Genomic DNA, 18,786 nt, shown 5'->3' on the forward strand with positions numbered 1-18,786 from the left:
GAAAAGACCAGGTCGCTACTCAGGACAGGCAGACGAAGAGGAGGCAGACAACAGAAACTGCGTGGAACTTCTCAGTGCTTTCTTCACTTGGGAGTGCCAGTAAGGACAAGACACAACACACACTTGCCTCTTACTTTCATACTCCTTCTTTATAAAAATGACACTTGAACAAGTATTTACCAATTACCCAAAAGTCTCAAAGTCACACTGTAACAATAATAACACACATACGCAATCCTTTAAGGATACAAATAGAGAAACACAGCATCACAGAAAACAGCTTGAAAGCAAACTGCCAAATAGTTCCAAAGAAGTTTGTACTACTTCAGAACATTACAACTGTAACTAAAATATTTAAAAAGAAAACTTGGGGGCCAACACAAATACAAGCACCCTAACACTACATTCACGGTACATTGGACACCTTCACCAAGTCCTGCCTTTCTAGTAGCCCTTCATGTGTACAATATCAAATCTCCCCTTCTGACTACAGCAAATTCCAGAAAGAAACAAGACAAGTGAATTCCTGCTGCCTGGGTTGTGGTGCACTTCTGCTCAATACCACCCCCAGTAAGATAGGGTTAAAAAGAGACTCCATTTATTTTCAGGATCGTTCAAAAAATTAGGATAGCAATTCCAGCAGAGGACATGCCCAGATATGAGCCATCACCAAAATATTCCAAATGAAGTTTAGATCACAAAGGGCAGATATCTTTGCAGGAAAAGCTTCTTGTGCTCTGAAATACTCAGTGGTTTGAGTAAGAGAATGGGAAGAAGCTTCTGCTAAAAGGACACACTGTTTGAGGCCAAAACATGTTTACACCCTCTTTCAGAGTATCAGAGGAATAGAGTGAGCCGAGATGGTTATCATTTTAACTTGTCAACACTTTATATTTGGTAGGCCAGGACACATCACATCCACTTGATATAAACTCCAGCAAGCTTCAGACAATGTTAAGGGTCAAATATCTGAGATACTCACAGACTTCGAGCCACAGACAAGTTAAAAACTCTAGGAAAAAATACTGGTGAGGAGATGGATCAATTCTGAGCACACACAAACATGAACAGAGACCTCTGAAACTATAGAGATTAATATTTCAGCATGCAATTTTGATACTACACCTGTAGGTGGAGGATGTTTACATACTTCCTAAAACTTATTTCCAAATTATGCTTATACACATCTTACAACTAAAACACTGTCACTTTGCTGTTTCATTTCGTTTCAATGTCTTTACCTCCTTTTCATCTGTTTTCGAGTAAAGCAGTGCAACTCTATACAGTAAAGCATTATATGTAAAGGTTCTGTTTGCTTAGCTGCCTTTTGAGATATATCATACAAATGCATATCAAACATTTTATAAAATATTTTTGACCTTAGAAGAAGCAGGTGAAATTTATTTTAAAAAGTAGCAACATTGTTCAATAAATAACTTTCATAAAAATTTGAAAGCCTACAATTTATACTCATTACAATTTTTCTTAATGATTAAGTAAAGAAACCTGCAAAAAACGTTAGCTAAAAAAATGAGTATGAAGTATTGACTTAGCTGCATGTAGACAAAAATGAGTGAAAAACATGATATAAACTCATGGAAAATATTGGTTTTTATTTTAATTTTATAAGAACTTCATTTAGTGTTAATCCAATAAAGCCAAAGCCCTTATACAGGACTGCACTTCAAACTTAAACCCCTGCAATTCACCCAATCCACACAAACATAAATTACACTAACCCTGCACATTTTTTGTTTCCATGCCATTATTTTATTAGGAAAAAAGTCTCACATTTTGTTTGAAATCGTGATTTCATTTAACCCTTCATTTCTTCTTTTAATTAATTAGACTGCCAGTCTAAACATGTCTAATATTTTTATTCTCATTCGTTTCTTTTTATGCATATCTGTTCAGATTAGGTGTAGATTTTTTGCCAGAACTCCTAGACATGCTGAAAATCACACAGTTACCAACGACATCAGTATTGTTTACTGTCTGGATTTCTTATACATTCCACAGGCACAGGGACACTTGTATTTCTTCTATACTTTCCTAGAAGGTTGAATAAATCTGAAAATCAATGTTTATCTGATTTATTTCTATTAAAAGCAAATAAATATTGACTTAAGTAATGGTACTCAGTAAGCCTATATCTAACCTGGATAACCAGGTGAGAAATTAATACACGATAACTTACTTTAAAACACAATATTAGGGTAGATCAGGCTTCATATGTTTAAAAACAGATTCACCTCTCAGAGCCAATCTTCCCCAAAGCACTTTGCCATTTTAAGACACCATTTCTTCCTTGTCTAAACTTCTCTAGAGCTGCCTCCTGCAGTTCAATGGCTACATGGATTCCCTATTTTGCAAAGAATAAAAATGCACTAGGTTTCAACAGCTTTCCATTTAGCTTTCCATTTATCATGGCTGGAATAAAATCTTTTGGATTTCCCTAAGAAACATAATGAGTAACTGAAGATGACAACAAATGTCTGCTAGACACGTGAGAACATGAGAATGGGTTATATTTTTTACCTTACAAACTAAACTTTGTGTTTAGTGTAAACACAATATATTATACTATTTTAATATAACTATATATATTAAATATATATACTATATATATATATATAGTATATATATTTTTATATATATAGTATATATATATATAATGTAACTATATGCATATAGTTACATTAATATAAATATTAATGTATATATATTATGTGTATATGTGTGCGTGTGTGTATAATGTTTTATATATATATATATATATAGCTACATAAAATATAAAATTACTTCCCTTAAGAAAGGGATTTTGTTTGGGTTTTTTATTCATTTTTCCTGTAAAGAACTGTTAAGAAATGTAAGTGTCCCTTTCAATTCAAACAACTCTATGGAAGTATCTGGCACTGGTCTTTGTTACGTACACTGATAACAAATGTAAGCCTATAAACTACTACAGGAGACGACATGACATAGATACAGACACAGTAATATGCTGGACACAGAAGTCTCAAAGGCTCTTTGTCTGACTTGATAATTTAGGAGATGTTATACCTGATGCACTCCAGTAATTTAGGGGAGGAAAAAAAAAGAAATCAAACAGGACAGTAGGACAGTACAAAACACTATCTTCCCAAATTGACATGTTCTCCACTGAGAATATACAACCAGCAATTACTACCAATTACTTGAAATAACTCATATGTAAACAGGTATATAAACAGCTGATAATATGTTAGTATTGCACCTGAAAGTAATTAATGACTTCATGTCTGAAAAACAGTTGTTATCACCTATTTATCTATGGTGATGTAATACATAGCTATATACTGAAGAACTCACTTTTATTAGGAAATCACATAAAAACTTGTTCATTTGCATTCACAATGGATGGTGGGAAAAAGGGAAGCAAGTATGGAAGGGCTACTCTTACTCACCAGGAGATTCTCCTGACAAATCTGGGGCTTGCGCAGAATCTAAAGAAGAAACCACGCTGACAGCATTTGCAGGAATACCCATAGCAGCTGTAGTAGAGGAAATGTTTGATTTCTTCGGTGGTACTACAACACTCCTGCATGAAGACAAAAAGTTAATAATGAATATTATTCATTAGGAAAGTTTGCATGTGATCCTAAGTTTACAAATGTAGTACATACACTTCTGAGTCCTGCCAAATTGTTGTTCGGTCTCTACTTTCTTTCTTGGTGATCTATCTTATCCTATAAGGCACTTCACTGCCATTTAGTTTGTACAATAACTTAATATGAAATCCAGTATAACAAAATCACTGTGCAACAAGCATACAGTTACAAGATAAGCAGGATAAGTGGCAAAATCAATAGTAAGGGTTGCCTAGACAGTATACTCCTTCTGAGGTTCTAATGTAGAACTGACAGTTAATTGAAGCATATACTACAGCTTAAAAGTGCCCAGAAGAATCAGTGTGTTAACATTCATGCAGTTTTCACATATAACTAATATAAAAATATATAAAAATAAACATATAGCTAGTAACATAAGTTTGAGCATAACTTTAATTATATAAAGTTTGATTGACATAACAAAATACTCTTAGCAGTAGCAGAAAATCTCTTTCTTTTTTTTTTAATGAGATCAGGCCTTGCAGTCAACACTAAAGAGGAAAAGATGCAAAGTGGAAAGTTAGGCATGGAGATTTATCTCGTATGTTACTACGACATCTATTTATGCCATACAAATTTCAATTAAATTGTAGCACTTTACTCCAAATACCTAAAAGGCCTTGTTAAGCATACGTTAAAGGCATTTTTAATTGCAAGTTAGCTCCATAAACATGCAAAAACCCAGCTAATGAGGTAAAGAGTACAGCTGATATATAATGCACTCCCACAGCAGCGCTTACTTTTAATTACCTGGTGTTAACCGTAAGCTGAAAGTCTTCAACGTTCAATTTATTTAATCACGTCCTTTGTTGGCAGTACTATAACCACACACTGAAACTATTCCCTTAATAGCTTTAAAACATCTATTTTCTAAATAAAGTAACTTAGAAATGACCCAAATTCAGGTGTGATAATAGTAATCAAGAAGTTCTGTTAAATATTTCTAAAATCATTCCTGCTATAATGAAGCAAAGAATGGATTATATTCGACTTCCTTCTTCCATTCAAAGGATGTTACAGAAGCTAGACAACAATGCTGACCAAATCAACCCTTCTTAATGGCAGGAGTAGGCAGCCACCATACTTGGAGGTAGTACATGTCATATCATTATAAGGGTGACTGCTAATGTTAACTATACACTAAAAAATAGAAGCAATAACACCTGAGCCCCAAATCTAAAAACTGTGTCCAAACCATGAATTTCACTGATACATTCATGTCAGTTTTCCCCCAAAATGAACAATGCACTCAAAAGATTATTTATTTAGACCATCCTTGAAATTGTATCTGTGCTACCAATTAACTTTGCATTACCAAGACATAAGAAAGGAATATTTTGTTCAACATTGTGTGACATCAGCTGTGCGAAAACTGTTACTACTAAGCTGTAACATGCTTAAGTTCTGTGAGGGGGTAAGATATTCATGCAGGTTTATTTGGTAGAAGATACATCCACGCACAGTAAATAACTGGACATTTCACCAGTCTATAAAATGCAGCATTAACGTCCAGGTGTATTCCCTTACTGATTTTAAGCTCTTGTAACCAATTCAAGAAATAATGACCAAGTATGAACCACAATTAAACAGACATGTTAGAAACACACCTCTACTCATATGGACTGCATGAGGTTTCAATGAATGAGCTGAAAATGATTCTTTACACACTCATTAAGATATAGAAACAACTCCTTGCTGGTAGCAAATACACTCATAATTATATTGCATACAACGCAGTACAGCAGAATATTTAGTGACAAATTCTGGTGCCACCTGTAGACATCAATGATGCATAAGTAGGTTGTGTCCATCTAAGATACGATTCATGTAACTTAATTTTAAATTGGAAGATATCAAATTACCTTCTACAGTCTCTTCTGCAGTTAGAAAGTCTTATGGTTCCAGGGCTTTAATCTATCATAATTCTCTTGAAACGTGAAATCAGGGTTGCTGTGCCTTCTAAACATCTATGAGCACTGCAGATCCTATTCCATGATGCCACTAAGAGCCCCAAGAACCAGGAGGCAGCTGATATTTCAAGACTTAAAAGGTAGCTCAGATTCATATCTTAAAAATACCAGATACACATAACTGGATGAACTTTTAACTTCAGATATTAGAAACCTCCCCATTTTGGATGAAAATAAATAAATAAACTTGTTCTCCTGTACATGACAGTCAATGCAGACATGAAAGAAATCCTAACTATATCTAACTAACTATTTCATTTTCAGTGCTGTTTCTGACACAACACCACATTTGATCATTCCATCCTGTAAACTTCTACTGACCTTCAGCATGCTTTAGTGTAGCAGCATTGAGGGAGCACATCCAATGATTTGCAAGACTCTCTATGGCTACCCAAGGAGAAGTGCAGTCAAGTAAATTAGACGTTTGGGTTTTTTTCTAGGCTGCGACAGCAGTGACTGTAATAGCCCCTTCTGCCTTTTAAGATCTTTTGTATACCTTCTCACTTGCAAATATGTAGAAGTTTGGACATGCACATAAAACTACCACTCTCATTCAGTAACTTACTTCCTATCAAGAATATAGAAAGGAATTATATTCCAACACTTCCATTACAATTTTCAGTACCTAGTAATGGCATTCACTTTAAGGAAGATACTTAGCACTAGGCATATGGCACCAATAGACAGCTACAAAGTAAAGATGTTGACAGACGTGCTAGTAGTAATTACATAACTTCATCCCATTTACTTTGACTCAGTGAACAAAAATGAACAATTGCACATTTCAGACTTTGAAATACAGAAGAACCTATGCAGTACATAAACAGCACATGTTAAAGTGTGTGCCTATTGCAGACACAGTTCCCACATGCTCTGAGCAAGAAACACTCCCATTCAAAGTCTTCCTAAAAAGCGATAGCCTTTCACATCTGATAAGTTTGGGTTTTTTTCCCCTATGCTTTTAGATCAAGAAAAATCCATTTCATGAATCCGACCATAATTCCTCTGCTTAGAGGCCATTTTAGATCTCAGTCCCCTGTCTGAAACCTGATAAAAAGCCCAGAGACTGCTAACGATGCACCATGACCAAAGACTTCTGCTGTGATTCATAAACATTCAACAAAATAAAAGGCAGCTATTCAGTGGATGAAGAAATAGCTGCTTTGCATTAAGAAGTCTAAACCTGGGAAGAAAACAGAGGAATAGAACCATTCACCATAAAGCTGTTTTCACCTCTAACTTCCAGTTCTAAATGGAACTTATTTTAAACAGTGACCTTCAAAAGTCAACTGAAGTGACTCAGATAAAACTAACAGCATTTTTGGTAAGGAAAGAAAGTAAGAGCAATGTCAATCTGAAGCTCATAGCCAAAAGAAGTGTCAGATATTGACCAAAAATACAATATAAAGAAATCTCAGAACCCCAACTGTACTTTCCTCTTTGCCCTATGGCCAGTCACTATAACTACTTCATTTAAAAATGCTTCACATATTGCAAGAACAATCAACCAAAACATAAAAATATTTTAATTATTTCATAGATGAGCATCACTGCATTATTTGCAATGTTATCTTTGCTTCTATGTACATTTTTCCCATTCCATTTCCACTGGAAAAGCACATTTTTGAAAAACAAATGTAAAATTTACCATATATTCAAAGTATAAAAATCGGCCACTTTTTTTTTAATTCAAATTATTAAATTCTCCCTTTTTTATTTGTTTGCACAGTAATGTGGTATTTTCTCTGAATATTAAGGTAACAGTTAAAAAAGGATTGTTATTATTATTTTTACAAGATTATTTAAATGCTAATATAAGTAACATAAATGTTATTAGTGGAAAAAATGCATGAGAGTAGAAAAATCCCAATTAAATTCTGTAGTAAATAAACCACATGGGAATTATGAAGTATTTGCCACACTAAATCATAGTAAATCAGATAAGCATATTAGAAATGAACACAATTCCAACTTCTTTTAAATAACAGGGCACTTGCTTCCAAAAAGCACAAGAAGACTTCTGTGTAGCTAAACAAGTAAGTACCTCTTAAGGGTTAAATGCTGTTATGCATGCAAATAAAATATAAGTTGCCTTATATTTCACTAAATCTACAAAAACAACATATTTTTTAAACATCCAAAAACATACACTAATTTCATCAGAACAGCAACCAACATTCTGCAACCTCACACATTGCTAGAGATGTGTCACATAGAAGAAAACCATCAATACATCTTAGTCTGAAGTACATCTGAAGTACCACAGCATTTCAGTCAACTATTATTTCTGGTTGCATTTGTAAATTATAGCATCTGTTGTCATAACAGTCTGATACAGAAGAAATAACATAAACTAGAAAAACGTATAATATGCTTAAAGCGTATATCAAGCAGATCTCCGGCACCATTGTGAAAACGATAGCTCAATTGCCTCATTCATGTAACTATTATGTTTTCCTGTTTAATTTGAAATCAAATTTTTAAGGCTTGAAGTAGGAGTTTACAGCAAGTGAACTGATAAACATAGGTCAGGCATAGCGAGAACGAGCCACCATAAATACATCTTAGCCAGAAGGTCAGTGTGTTATTAGTCCCAATTATGCTGAAGTGTAAGAAGCCTTCGTTTTGCAGACAATTATTCACTGCTGAATGAGCACAGACCACTGAACTGAACACTGACTTCTATCACAGACAAAGGCTTGCACAATAATGATCTATTCTGCCAAATTCCATAAGGATTTACTTACTGAAAGCTTTCTTGTTTTCAAGATCACAGATTTCTTCGTTTCAACAAAGAAGTACGAAATATACACAAATACATTATAAATTTTGACCACTTTTTTCCTAAATATTTATTCTTTGGAAGTTGGCAAGTCTAATTGATTCTAAACGTATTTTAAGTAACAGATTTACCTTGGGCATGAGACAAATATTCCTAATACAACACAGGCCAGGCCAAACTGATGAACTCACTATAATTTAAAAATACTTACACAAGCTCTAATTTCTCTTGACATACAGGAATTTATATGAATATAAATCTTAGTATTCAAGTTTTTAGCACTGGGTAGCAATATAGGTGACGGTATGTCTGTTTCCCTAAGAGAATGATGACCACTCCAGGGCTCCTATGCAATGAGCAAAGACCAATAAAGAGGATCAGAGGCTTATTTTTACCTCTACTTTGTAAGTCAGAAAAGCAGCCTGCCATGTCAGCGCCATTCTACAGGCTCTGCTGTCAGCAGATAATACCCATTCCCTTATGTCTCCCTTTAAATACCAAAGAAAAAAGAAGGAAGAAGAGACTCTCAAAGTCATGAGAGATCAGAGAAAGGGGAGCAGGAAGACAAGATGATGGAAATAATCAGTTCTGAATCAACTTGGCAGAGGAATGACTTCAAATGATTTGACTCTTTAACTAATGCAGAATGAAGATTTTTAGGGCACCAAAACAGTTGAACTTCTCATCAGTGCAAAACCACAAAGACTTTGATCTACAAATTCAACATTCTCATATTCTGTCCTCATCTATGACTAGTGGACTTAATCTTGCAAATGAGAAGTTCATTCTTTTTGCATTTCTTTAAGCTAAAATCAATGAAGTCTAAAATGTATTAATTCCATTTAAAAATTAAGTTGATATCTAATACAAAAATACAATAACATGATTTAAAAGTCTCTACTCCTCCTTTTTCTAAAACAAACAAACAAACAAAAAAACAAGCTTTGGTCATTTTCCTTTCTATTTCATTTAAATTTGTTCACATTAATTTCCCATCCTTTTCTACAAGATTACTACATTAAGTAAGAAAACTCTTATTTCAGTACACACTGAAATTGGAACATAAGTTCAGTCCCTGTGGATGCTGGGAAAAGCCAATGCAAGTCTTGAACTTTATCATGATAAGCCCTTGGCAGCCACTAATCACAAGATTGTATCTTCACATAAGATAAGGGGAAGATTTTTGGCATGGGAATGAACACACTCACCTAGCTGTTTGCAAAGGCTTGGAACCTGGCAGCCTTTCAGTAAGGTTTCACTCACATAGCTGTTACTGTATACTCTCCAGCTATGGCTGGGAAGTTGATAATCCTTGAGATATGAGGAGAGTTTTGATTTCTGACACAGCATTCCTGAGATAAATGCAGGATCAGAGAGATACTTTAAAATTCCTAGAGACACCCCAGTGGTAAACTGCTACATGAGAATAACTTTTAACAAAGTGTTTTTTTGTTTTTAGGAAAAAAAAGTTAAATGTTAACTCACAGAGCTTGTTCGCTATCACACAATACATTATATTTAAACCAGACACAGAAAGAGAGCATCCCAAAGCCTGTTTTTCCAAACTTTCTTGGATGAACTCTTAGCATTTCTGTGTAGCCCAGAGATGAAAGCTCCTCTTTCCAACTCTGTTACAGTTTGCTGGAAAAGATTTTTCTTTCCCAAGTACAACTCCTTCCCAGTACTACAATTAGATATGATGTCATTGTATTTTAAGTAATCATATTATCTAAAGATACAAGCACTTTCAGGCAGTCATGAAACTTTTCTTCATGCATCATTTTAAACATAAATGTTACACATGCCCAGTTACTGCATCTTCTTGATTAACAGATTTACCACTAGTTAGTAACATGCCTCATCAGAAATAAGTATATTAAGCAGAGTTGCAAGTGTGTCCCTACCAGATTAAAACTAAGGATAAAACTGAAGTACACTTTTGTCTGCCTACCCATACAGACCATGTGAAAACTTCATCCAAGAAACACAGAACAGCTGGCTTCATAAGGTCATGTGCAACTGTTGATGGACCAAATATTTTATCCTAGTTCACAACCTTCTCGTCACTTATTTAGCTCCTCCCATCAGACACAAAAAGTCACGGGAAAGTAACACCCCCATGATGGTTTGAAGCAGTCAAGGTATCTGACTGAACCCCTACAGAACCACCTGCCCTTTGCTCTTCCATTCATAAGCATCTATGCTGCTGCCTTACTGCTTCCCTCAATGCACACTGCAATCCCTTCCCACAAGCCTGTATATGTTTCTTGCCAAACTGCTTTACCTTCAGTGGCAAAGTAATTATGTCTCAAGGTCAAGTAATTTCAGAGTAGCAGTTAGAAATGACTGGCAATTTGGAGAAAGAAAAAGGAGAGAAGAGTCCACCTGGGACTGTGTGTCACTGGAAAGAGGAAATGGCAAAAAAGTAAGTAGTTCCTTACCAAATATACTATTTTCTGTAGTTCAAATTTCTGCCGTTTAACAACTAACCATAAGAATTTCCTGAAGACAAACAGTAGTCACAGATCTAAAACTGTACACTATGTCACATCAACTGCTCACTTACACTAAAGAGCAATGATGGGTATATATAGGGAAGTGCCACAAAAAGCAGGAACAGCAGGGCAGTACAGGTTATTATTTAGTGCCTCTGTTCTCCTTTTTTTAAGACTCTGTCTTCATCTTCCTTTTGCTCCCCAAACGTTTCCTCCTGTTCAGCATTTCAGCAGAACTGTAATATTTACTTTGAGACAAGAGCAAAGGAGCCAAATACTTGCACACACAATTTGTGATCTAGCCAGAAAACAAGCACCATTCCTTCTCCCATTAGAGAAATGGGGATCTGAACTGTGAAAAAATGTTGCTGCAGATCCACTCACACCACTGGCAAAGTTACAGTTCTTTTTTGTGTCATTGCTAGTTTGAGCAAGACAGTTACAGACTGCAGAGACATTAGAGCCAAAGGATATCCATAAATAAGTAAATACCTTGCTAACAAGGGATCTCCCACATTAGATCCACTGCCAATTTTCAATGACTAAGGCTTTCCTATAGGCAGGTATGCAAATATTAAAAGGATTCTTTCCTTTGTCCTTTATTTCCTTTGCTGTCTTTGGGGAAAGAAATGCAGAAAGAAAATAGTAAAAGACAATGTGCCCTATTATACTTTGGAAAAGATGAGGAGCTAATGAGACTGAGATGTAGGGAATACCAAAATTATCATCAGGAAAGAGAGACTTCAAAAATAAAAGAAATAAAGGGGAGTGGGGGAAAAGTATTTTAAATTCACTGTGAGTATTAAGAAAGATGGATGTCTACTAAAATAAAGCAAAATGGGGGGGGGGGGGAAGGTTCTAGCTATTATAATAACAAAGCAAATCTAACAGGTTATGAATGTATCTGGTGAATGAAGCCTGGAAGATTTTAAGTAGCACTTTAGGACCACACAGCAGTACAAAGATGTATTTTCATCAATAAATATGAGATTAGCCTATGAGTGGAAGGACACCCAGTTCATTCCTCCATTGTTTTCTATCCATTTGTTAACTAGCCAGTATTCTTTTGCAGGCCCACAGCAAGAGAAATTAGATATAGCTCTGATATCAGTACACATGCCAATCTACACGAGTGAAATTCTTTATCATCCGTTGTACTTCCTGGGTCCTTTAAAACTAACAAAATGTGCAAAGCAAAACATAACTCACGAGGCTTTGAGCCAATTCCTCATTTAGGAAATGTAAAACGTATGGTTCTTTTTCTTCAAACTGGGATACATGTAGTTGGGAAGACAGTGATCTGACTGTCTACTTAAGTGGTTCGTGGCAGTAGTAAACATAACCTAAAAGTTTATTCCTCAGTTATCCTGACATATCACAAATCTGTATCAGTCTTACCTCGCATGTATTTCACGTGTTCTATCTCACATCATTACCATCAATATGAAGAGAGAAAACCACTAGACATCCACAGAGCAATTTCCATATACAAAATAACTTATTATTTTTTATAATATAAAGTACTATCCTGAAAAAGCCCCAGTCTTTCTCTGAAATTTCTAAAAACTATTTGCTTGAAAAAAGGCATCTAATCTAACAATAACTTTCAAATACACAATTGGAATACAGAAGCATTTCTGAAGTGTTCAGAACACAGTGATCACGAGGGAAAATGATGGGGAGAGAGAGAGAGAGAATTTCAAGGAGAGTAACAGCTGGTATCCAGCAGAGGATAAAAAAGGTGGCAAAAGTGCTGCAGTTAGGAAAACAGACAAGATTAAACAACAGCTTTCACACTTAAAATCTTTTCTTTTACTCTTGCAATCATTTGTAGGCCATTTCTTGGCACTCTTTCAGTGCTGCTTCTGAGCTATAACATGCATGGGTACAGAAGAGTCAGCTTTTAAAAAGAAGAGACGAATGAGACATGTAGGTTTAATTTAATCACCAATCAGTTTTCATTTCCATAGTATTTTGTAGCATAACATAACATCCCACGAACAGCAGAGTATACTCCAGTACCTTCATGATGAGCCTATGTGATGTCAATTGGCTTCGTCCACAAGTTCTATTTATAAACCAAAGCATCCCGATTATATTAAGTACTACATGACTAGATGTGAGATCTGGTCATGTGAAGCACCAATTTTATGTTCTCTACAGTTAACTTAAGCAATCTGAAATAGATAAAAAATTTTAGAAGTTACATTACCTGTCAAAGGAATGGAACTGTACAGGATGCTCAGCAGCTCCATCACCAAGAACTCCAAGAAAGGCTGGTGGCAGAAGAGTAGGATCAACTGCAGTCCCATCAGCTGGTGTGCTTACTAAGCTTCTCAGGATGTCCTTTACATTAACATTTTTTGCAGCTGGCACAGAAGCTGAAGACTTACTGTCCTCTGCTCCTGTCTCAACTCTGTCCCCCTGAGACTTATTTACTTCCAAGGACAGGGTGCAAAGTACTTCACTGACAGCATCTGGACCTGCACTGACACTCAGTGCTCCTGCTTCAGCAGCACCACCCGAACTGTTTGTTTGCTCTGAAGTTGGTTCCTCTCCAAGACCAGAGTCCCTTCTTTGTACAGATGCTGTACACTCTGACTCTTCAGTGGAAGCTGAAGTAAAAGCACCAAGAGTAGCAGATGGATGTTCCACATCTGTTCAAAGCAAAGTCAGGAAACAAATTTTAAATTCATTATTAGCACAATTGTGTTCACCACATGGCTCCAAGAAAGTAACATCGATAGGTGACAAAGGATATAATGTAGTATTTCTTCTTGCCTACTTAGAGATTTATTATTTTAAATATTTAATATGGAACTTAGAACAGAAAAAATTCTGCTAATTTCTAAGAAGCTTGAAAAGACATAACATCCAAAATTGCAGTGACAAAGAAACAGAAAATACTGACTTAACAGTGAAAGAATGAAAACGAACTGAGTGCTCTGTAGAAGAGCAGAAAGATAAAGAAAAATACAGTCTTACAGCAAAAACAAAAAGCTGTCAGTCTCTGCTTACACATACTGAACTATAAGCAAAATCATAATGTTTCTGCAACAAGCACTCATGAATACTTACCTTCTTCAGTGAGACTCAAGTACACAGCAATATTAATCTACAGGTGAGGTTGTTGTCAAATCAGGAAGATTCATACAAATACTGAGACAAATCAGTTTAATGTTTTTTATCTTAGTGCTTAGAATGCACACATTTCTGTATGACCTGAAGTGGACTTCTACAGAACTTTAAAATGCATAAGTCACATTATTTCATTTAGACAAATAATTAACAGTTCACCTGCAGCAGAAGTTCCATTATTTTCATTCTCTGATTCCTTGAAGGACTGACTGTGGTTTGGTGGTCTTCTTTCATTCTGGGGTTCCAGAATATCTCTGTATTTTGAAACCATGAGTACTGAAATAAAATATACAACTGCCAAGGCCAAGAACTGAGCCTGTTTACTATCCTCCTGTAGAAAAGGGGACACACACAGATTTTCCATTACAATTTCAGTAGCATGCTTATTTTTCTCTGAAGTATGCCCAGCGCTACCATAAACAAACTAAAAGAAAGCTGATATGTCAACAAAGAAAGAACAATATTCTCTATTCACAATCTGGCTTTCCTATAAAGCAATTGTATTCAAGTGGCACTAATCCCTTCATTTTTCTTATATGAATGTGACAATATTGACTAAGGTTGTGTGTTCTGACTACATGCCTAAAATTAGTGCAGAGACTAAGTTCTCTTTATTTACAGGCATTTGCTTTACTATGTTTCCCCACATTTGCCAAGATACCAGCTGTGAAGTACCAGGCAAGTGGACTCAACAAAACTGAAAAAGCATTCATAAATTACTAAATATCAGTGAAGTAAGTAGAACAAATTCCAGAACCCAACTTATGAGTTTGTTTCATCCTCAGAGGGTCTGGATGGCTGTATTGTAGTATGTTTAATTTAGACAAGAAATGCAAATATTTATTTGCAATACCAATGTAACCTTCTGAAGAGATTTCAATAAAACCTTAAAAACATTTCCCAATGATTTATGTCAAGTGCCTCCTCAGAGCACTCAAGAACTACCAGCGAAAGAAATGAAAAGACCTACACAGCCAATGACTTAGCCTGAGACTATTTGCTCTAGCCTTTGGTTAAATCGACCAAAGGAAAAACAGTTCTGTACACTGTGGAATCACAGGAGAAATTAATAATTTCAGTTTCCAGTGACCAATGAGTAGGAGAAAGAGGGGTGAGGAAAACCTTTTCATTTACATAAGGTTTCGTGTAACAATCAATTTTGCTCTTTCTTTGAGAGGTTCAAGAAAATAAGTTAAACTGTCAAGTCTGTTTACGCATGATCAGAGAGTGTAGTCCACTACAATGCTGATAAGGATTAGGAAGAATTTTCTTCCCATATGAGCTTTTGAAGGACAGCTTCCAACTGTACTTAAAATAAAGTTATTGACCAGTGAAGCAAAATTAGTCCTTCCTCACCAACTTTTTTCTGTTGCTTTTATAGGACTATTAAAAAAGTTCAGATATCACCAGTAATAGTGGTTAAGTGGAATCCATCCAGGTCCCATCTAAATGTTTTCAAATCATAGCAATCACAATTCTATGCACAGAATGTAATTTTAAAAAGCACACACAAATCAAACATAGGCTATTTAGATACAAAAAGAAACAGCTCTAGTAGAAAAATTATATCAATTCACATCTATTTGTGAAACAGAAAAACTGGTGGATTAGATAAAAAAACTGTATTTGTGTATTTTATTTTTTAAAATAAAAATTAAAAACATAAAACATATTTGATTTAGATTTAATTATTTAATTGCCACCAGTACGGAAGGTTCACTTCCTGTTACTATTCTACATGCTGACATCAAGGTAGGGGTTGAAAGAAGCTTGTTTCAATCAGAAATTGCTGTAAATAGTTCTACCTAAGCTATGTTGGATAGCACAGAAGTCACTGTTTAAATCATTATACTTGCTAAATACTCTAAATAGTGTTTCAGCATTCCATCTTGTGGCTACTGAAGACTTAGAGCCGTTGTAGCTACTGCAGTTGCATTACAGAGGAGTTTTTTTAGGCAATCAATCTCATTTCTTCAATATCAGCTATAAAGTTGCTGACATACAGTTTTAGTTATTTTCAGTCAATTCAAGCCATAAAAGCATACACAGAAATGTAGAACATATACACAAACTGGTTCCTCAGAGGGGAAGTAAGGAAATTATAGTTGGTCTCCAATTTGTAATTATCTAAGAGTTATTCATTTTTCAAAAAGTATACAAAACCATCTTTCTGATACAAATGGATATATAAACAGTTTGTCTGTGTACAGCACGTGAAAGTATATATCTGTACTAGAAACAACACATTTAATATTTGACAGCCACTTTCACCTCTGTCTGTTTCCAATCCCAAACAATACAACACAGCCCATAGATTTCATGCTTTCTCAGTTACTGTGAGCAGTACTCGGTTTTTGTATAATCAATTCAGTGAGTGTTCAGACAAACAGGTGAACACAGAAGCCTAGCTACAAAGGAAATGACATGACTGGTCACTCACTATATCTCTGAACACTACTGCTCGAAGTCTGTTAATATCCATGTCCTGCAGAAGTCTGTCAAGGTCTCGTATTGGAGAAATTCCACCTGTCACAATGTCCACCGGACTCTGTTCAAAAAAACAAAGGATTCTGTTTTTAAAAGCATTTTACAGATAATCACTAAATGTTTACAGTTTAGCACTGTACATAATACTATCATAGATCAGATAGGCATTTTGTATTTGAAGGAAAAAATTTGGCAAATTCTTCCGACAGAATTATTACACTGTGGGAGGTTAAGCAAGCAAATGTTAAATGTGTGTCTTAGAAAAATCACTTTAGCATTTCCAGTGTTCATGCTCTTCAGATCAATTAAATTATCAGTGATATGGTTATGAATTTCAAAAGCTATCCTTCTGCATAGGGTAATAATTATTGACTCCTGTTTTCCTGAATGAGCTCTCATACTTGCCTTTGCTGCAGACCTTCCTGCTCCTATAAACCCCTGCATTGCTTTTTGATTCTTTGCTGTGTCTCCAATTGGCTTCATCTGTGCATGCTGCTGACACTCCAAGCAATTTCTTACTGCTATGGCACATACTTAAAGGGAAAAAAAAAAAAAAAAAGTTAAAAATTACCCTGGGAAGTAGTATTGTCTATGTCCCTTACAGAGATGTCTAATACATTTCCATTTATTAAAGTTTAAGCACATTGATTAAAAAAAATATTTTGCTTCCAGAAATTGTAAATAGTTGCAAAAGAATGCTCAGAATACTTCAATGATTAATACCAAATTATTAGAACAAATAAGTTAGAATTCTAAATTATTAAGTTAGCATTATTACATTCTTTTTTCACTTCTCATTGAAATGTTACCATGCATGCTCTCTCATGGGCTGGGAAAGGTAAAGTAACTAAATTTCATAGACTAGCAAGGAAGATACAGAAGGTACACTAGAGAAACAAATGAGAATAGCTGTTTCACAATGTTCTTGGACTAAATGCTCTTATGTTACATGATACAATCCTTTTATTTTTTTTTATTTTTTTTTTTAGCTTCACATTTGTACCTGTTTTATCTTCTAATGTGATTTTCAAAGGAAAAAAGAACTACCCCACCTCTATACCTGTTTGCATCCCATAAATCTTGTTCTACCTGCACAAAGTTTTAATTGCCTAGAAAGGGAGAGGAAGGCTAGTTACTGTTGATGCTCTGAGCTGCTCTGGCTCTCATGCAAATTAAATTTTTCATTGCAAAGAAATCTTACAGCATGCAATTGGCATGAACACTCTCCTCCTATATTAACCAACTGGATGCATAACAATTCTTATTATCATTTTTAATTAATGATCACTTCAATCCAATCTGAATGGAAGCTACTATAGCTCTGGTTATGCCTACTGATCAGTTTGATCCCTTCTGAAGTAAATATCTCTAGTTTGCATTTGTCCTTCATCTACCAACCACAATATTTAAATCTCTTGTCTAAGGCAGAAGTGTAAAGGTTCATAGATTTATATACAGTGCAAGATTTCTTTTTTCTTAACACTGTAGCATTCTCAGTCTTGACTGCCTGGAGAACTTTGGAAAACAAACTATAATGTTCATTCATGGATAAAATTAAGACCTACATCCACAACCATTAGGCTACCAAATTCACTTCAATCATTTGTTTTATTCAAACTTTTTTGAAGAGGTGCATACGTGTTGGAAAGTGCAGTAATAGTAAAACAGTAAAAGACCCCAAGGCATCTTTGACTAAATCTAGTCAATATAAAAAGACAAATTAAATTCAAGCTACCAGTAGTTTATTATTTAATGTTATCAAACTTCTATATTTATTAAGTGGTTTTATTTGCTTACCCAAACGAAGACATTGTCGTAGAATTCCTCCAGATGACATATTTTTCTCAGACTCAATTTCAGTGAAACTAAGAGAGCTTGCAAAAATTAACACATCTACAAGGTTAATTAATCTTTGGAGAAATGTTAAAGAAGCTTCAACCGAAAGTCCTTGAGTGGCCTCAATGTTCTCCAACTCATGCTGCACAGAGAAAAAAAAAGTAAGTAACATTTACTTATTGACAAAGATGATACTTTGTGCAGATGAAATGAAGACAAACGTATGCTGGAAGTCCATTTACCACCTCAAAGCATTAATGACTGTTCCTAGAATATGATTAATATTGAGTTTTAATTTTATTGCAGACCACTGCAGGATGATGCAGCGAAGTGATGACTTTTTATCTCTTCGAGCAAAGAAGGCAGGCACCCATTTATCTCTGGGAAAACATGGAAGTAGCTAAAGGGAGGAAAGATGCTTGTGGAAA

The 18,786-nt window shown here is 35.1% G+C and overlaps 1 protein-coding gene across 1 annotated transcript in view; it reads right to left on the minus strand.

Annotated features, from left to right (window-relative positions):
• LRBA (LPS responsive beige-like anchor protein) overlaps nt 1-18,786 on the minus strand; it is a 346,581-nt gene that overhangs the window by 262,676 nt on the left and 65,119 nt on the right. Inside the window, exons 27-32 of the mRNA XM_015861117.2 lie at nt 18,320-18,500; nt 16,928-17,055; nt 16,476-16,583; nt 14,195-14,366; nt 13,110-13,554; nt 3,447-3,580 (exon numbers count right to left, since the gene is read on the minus strand). Of these exons, the coding sequence (XP_015716603.1) occupies nt 3,447-3,580; nt 13,110-13,554; nt 14,195-14,366; nt 16,476-16,583; nt 16,928-17,055; nt 18,320-18,500 (1,168 nt within the window). The remainder of the gene's footprint in view (nt 1-3,446; nt 3,581-13,109; nt 13,555-14,194; nt 14,367-16,475; nt 16,584-16,927; nt 17,056-18,319; nt 18,501-18,786) is intronic.

This window comes from Coturnix japonica, chromosome 4 (genome assembly GCF_001577835.2).
Source record: "Coturnix japonica isolate 7356 chromosome 4, Coturnix japonica 2.1, whole genome shotgun sequence".
In the NCBI taxonomy this organism is placed as follows: domain Eukaryota; kingdom Metazoa; phylum Chordata; class Aves; order Galliformes; family Phasianidae; genus Coturnix; species Coturnix japonica.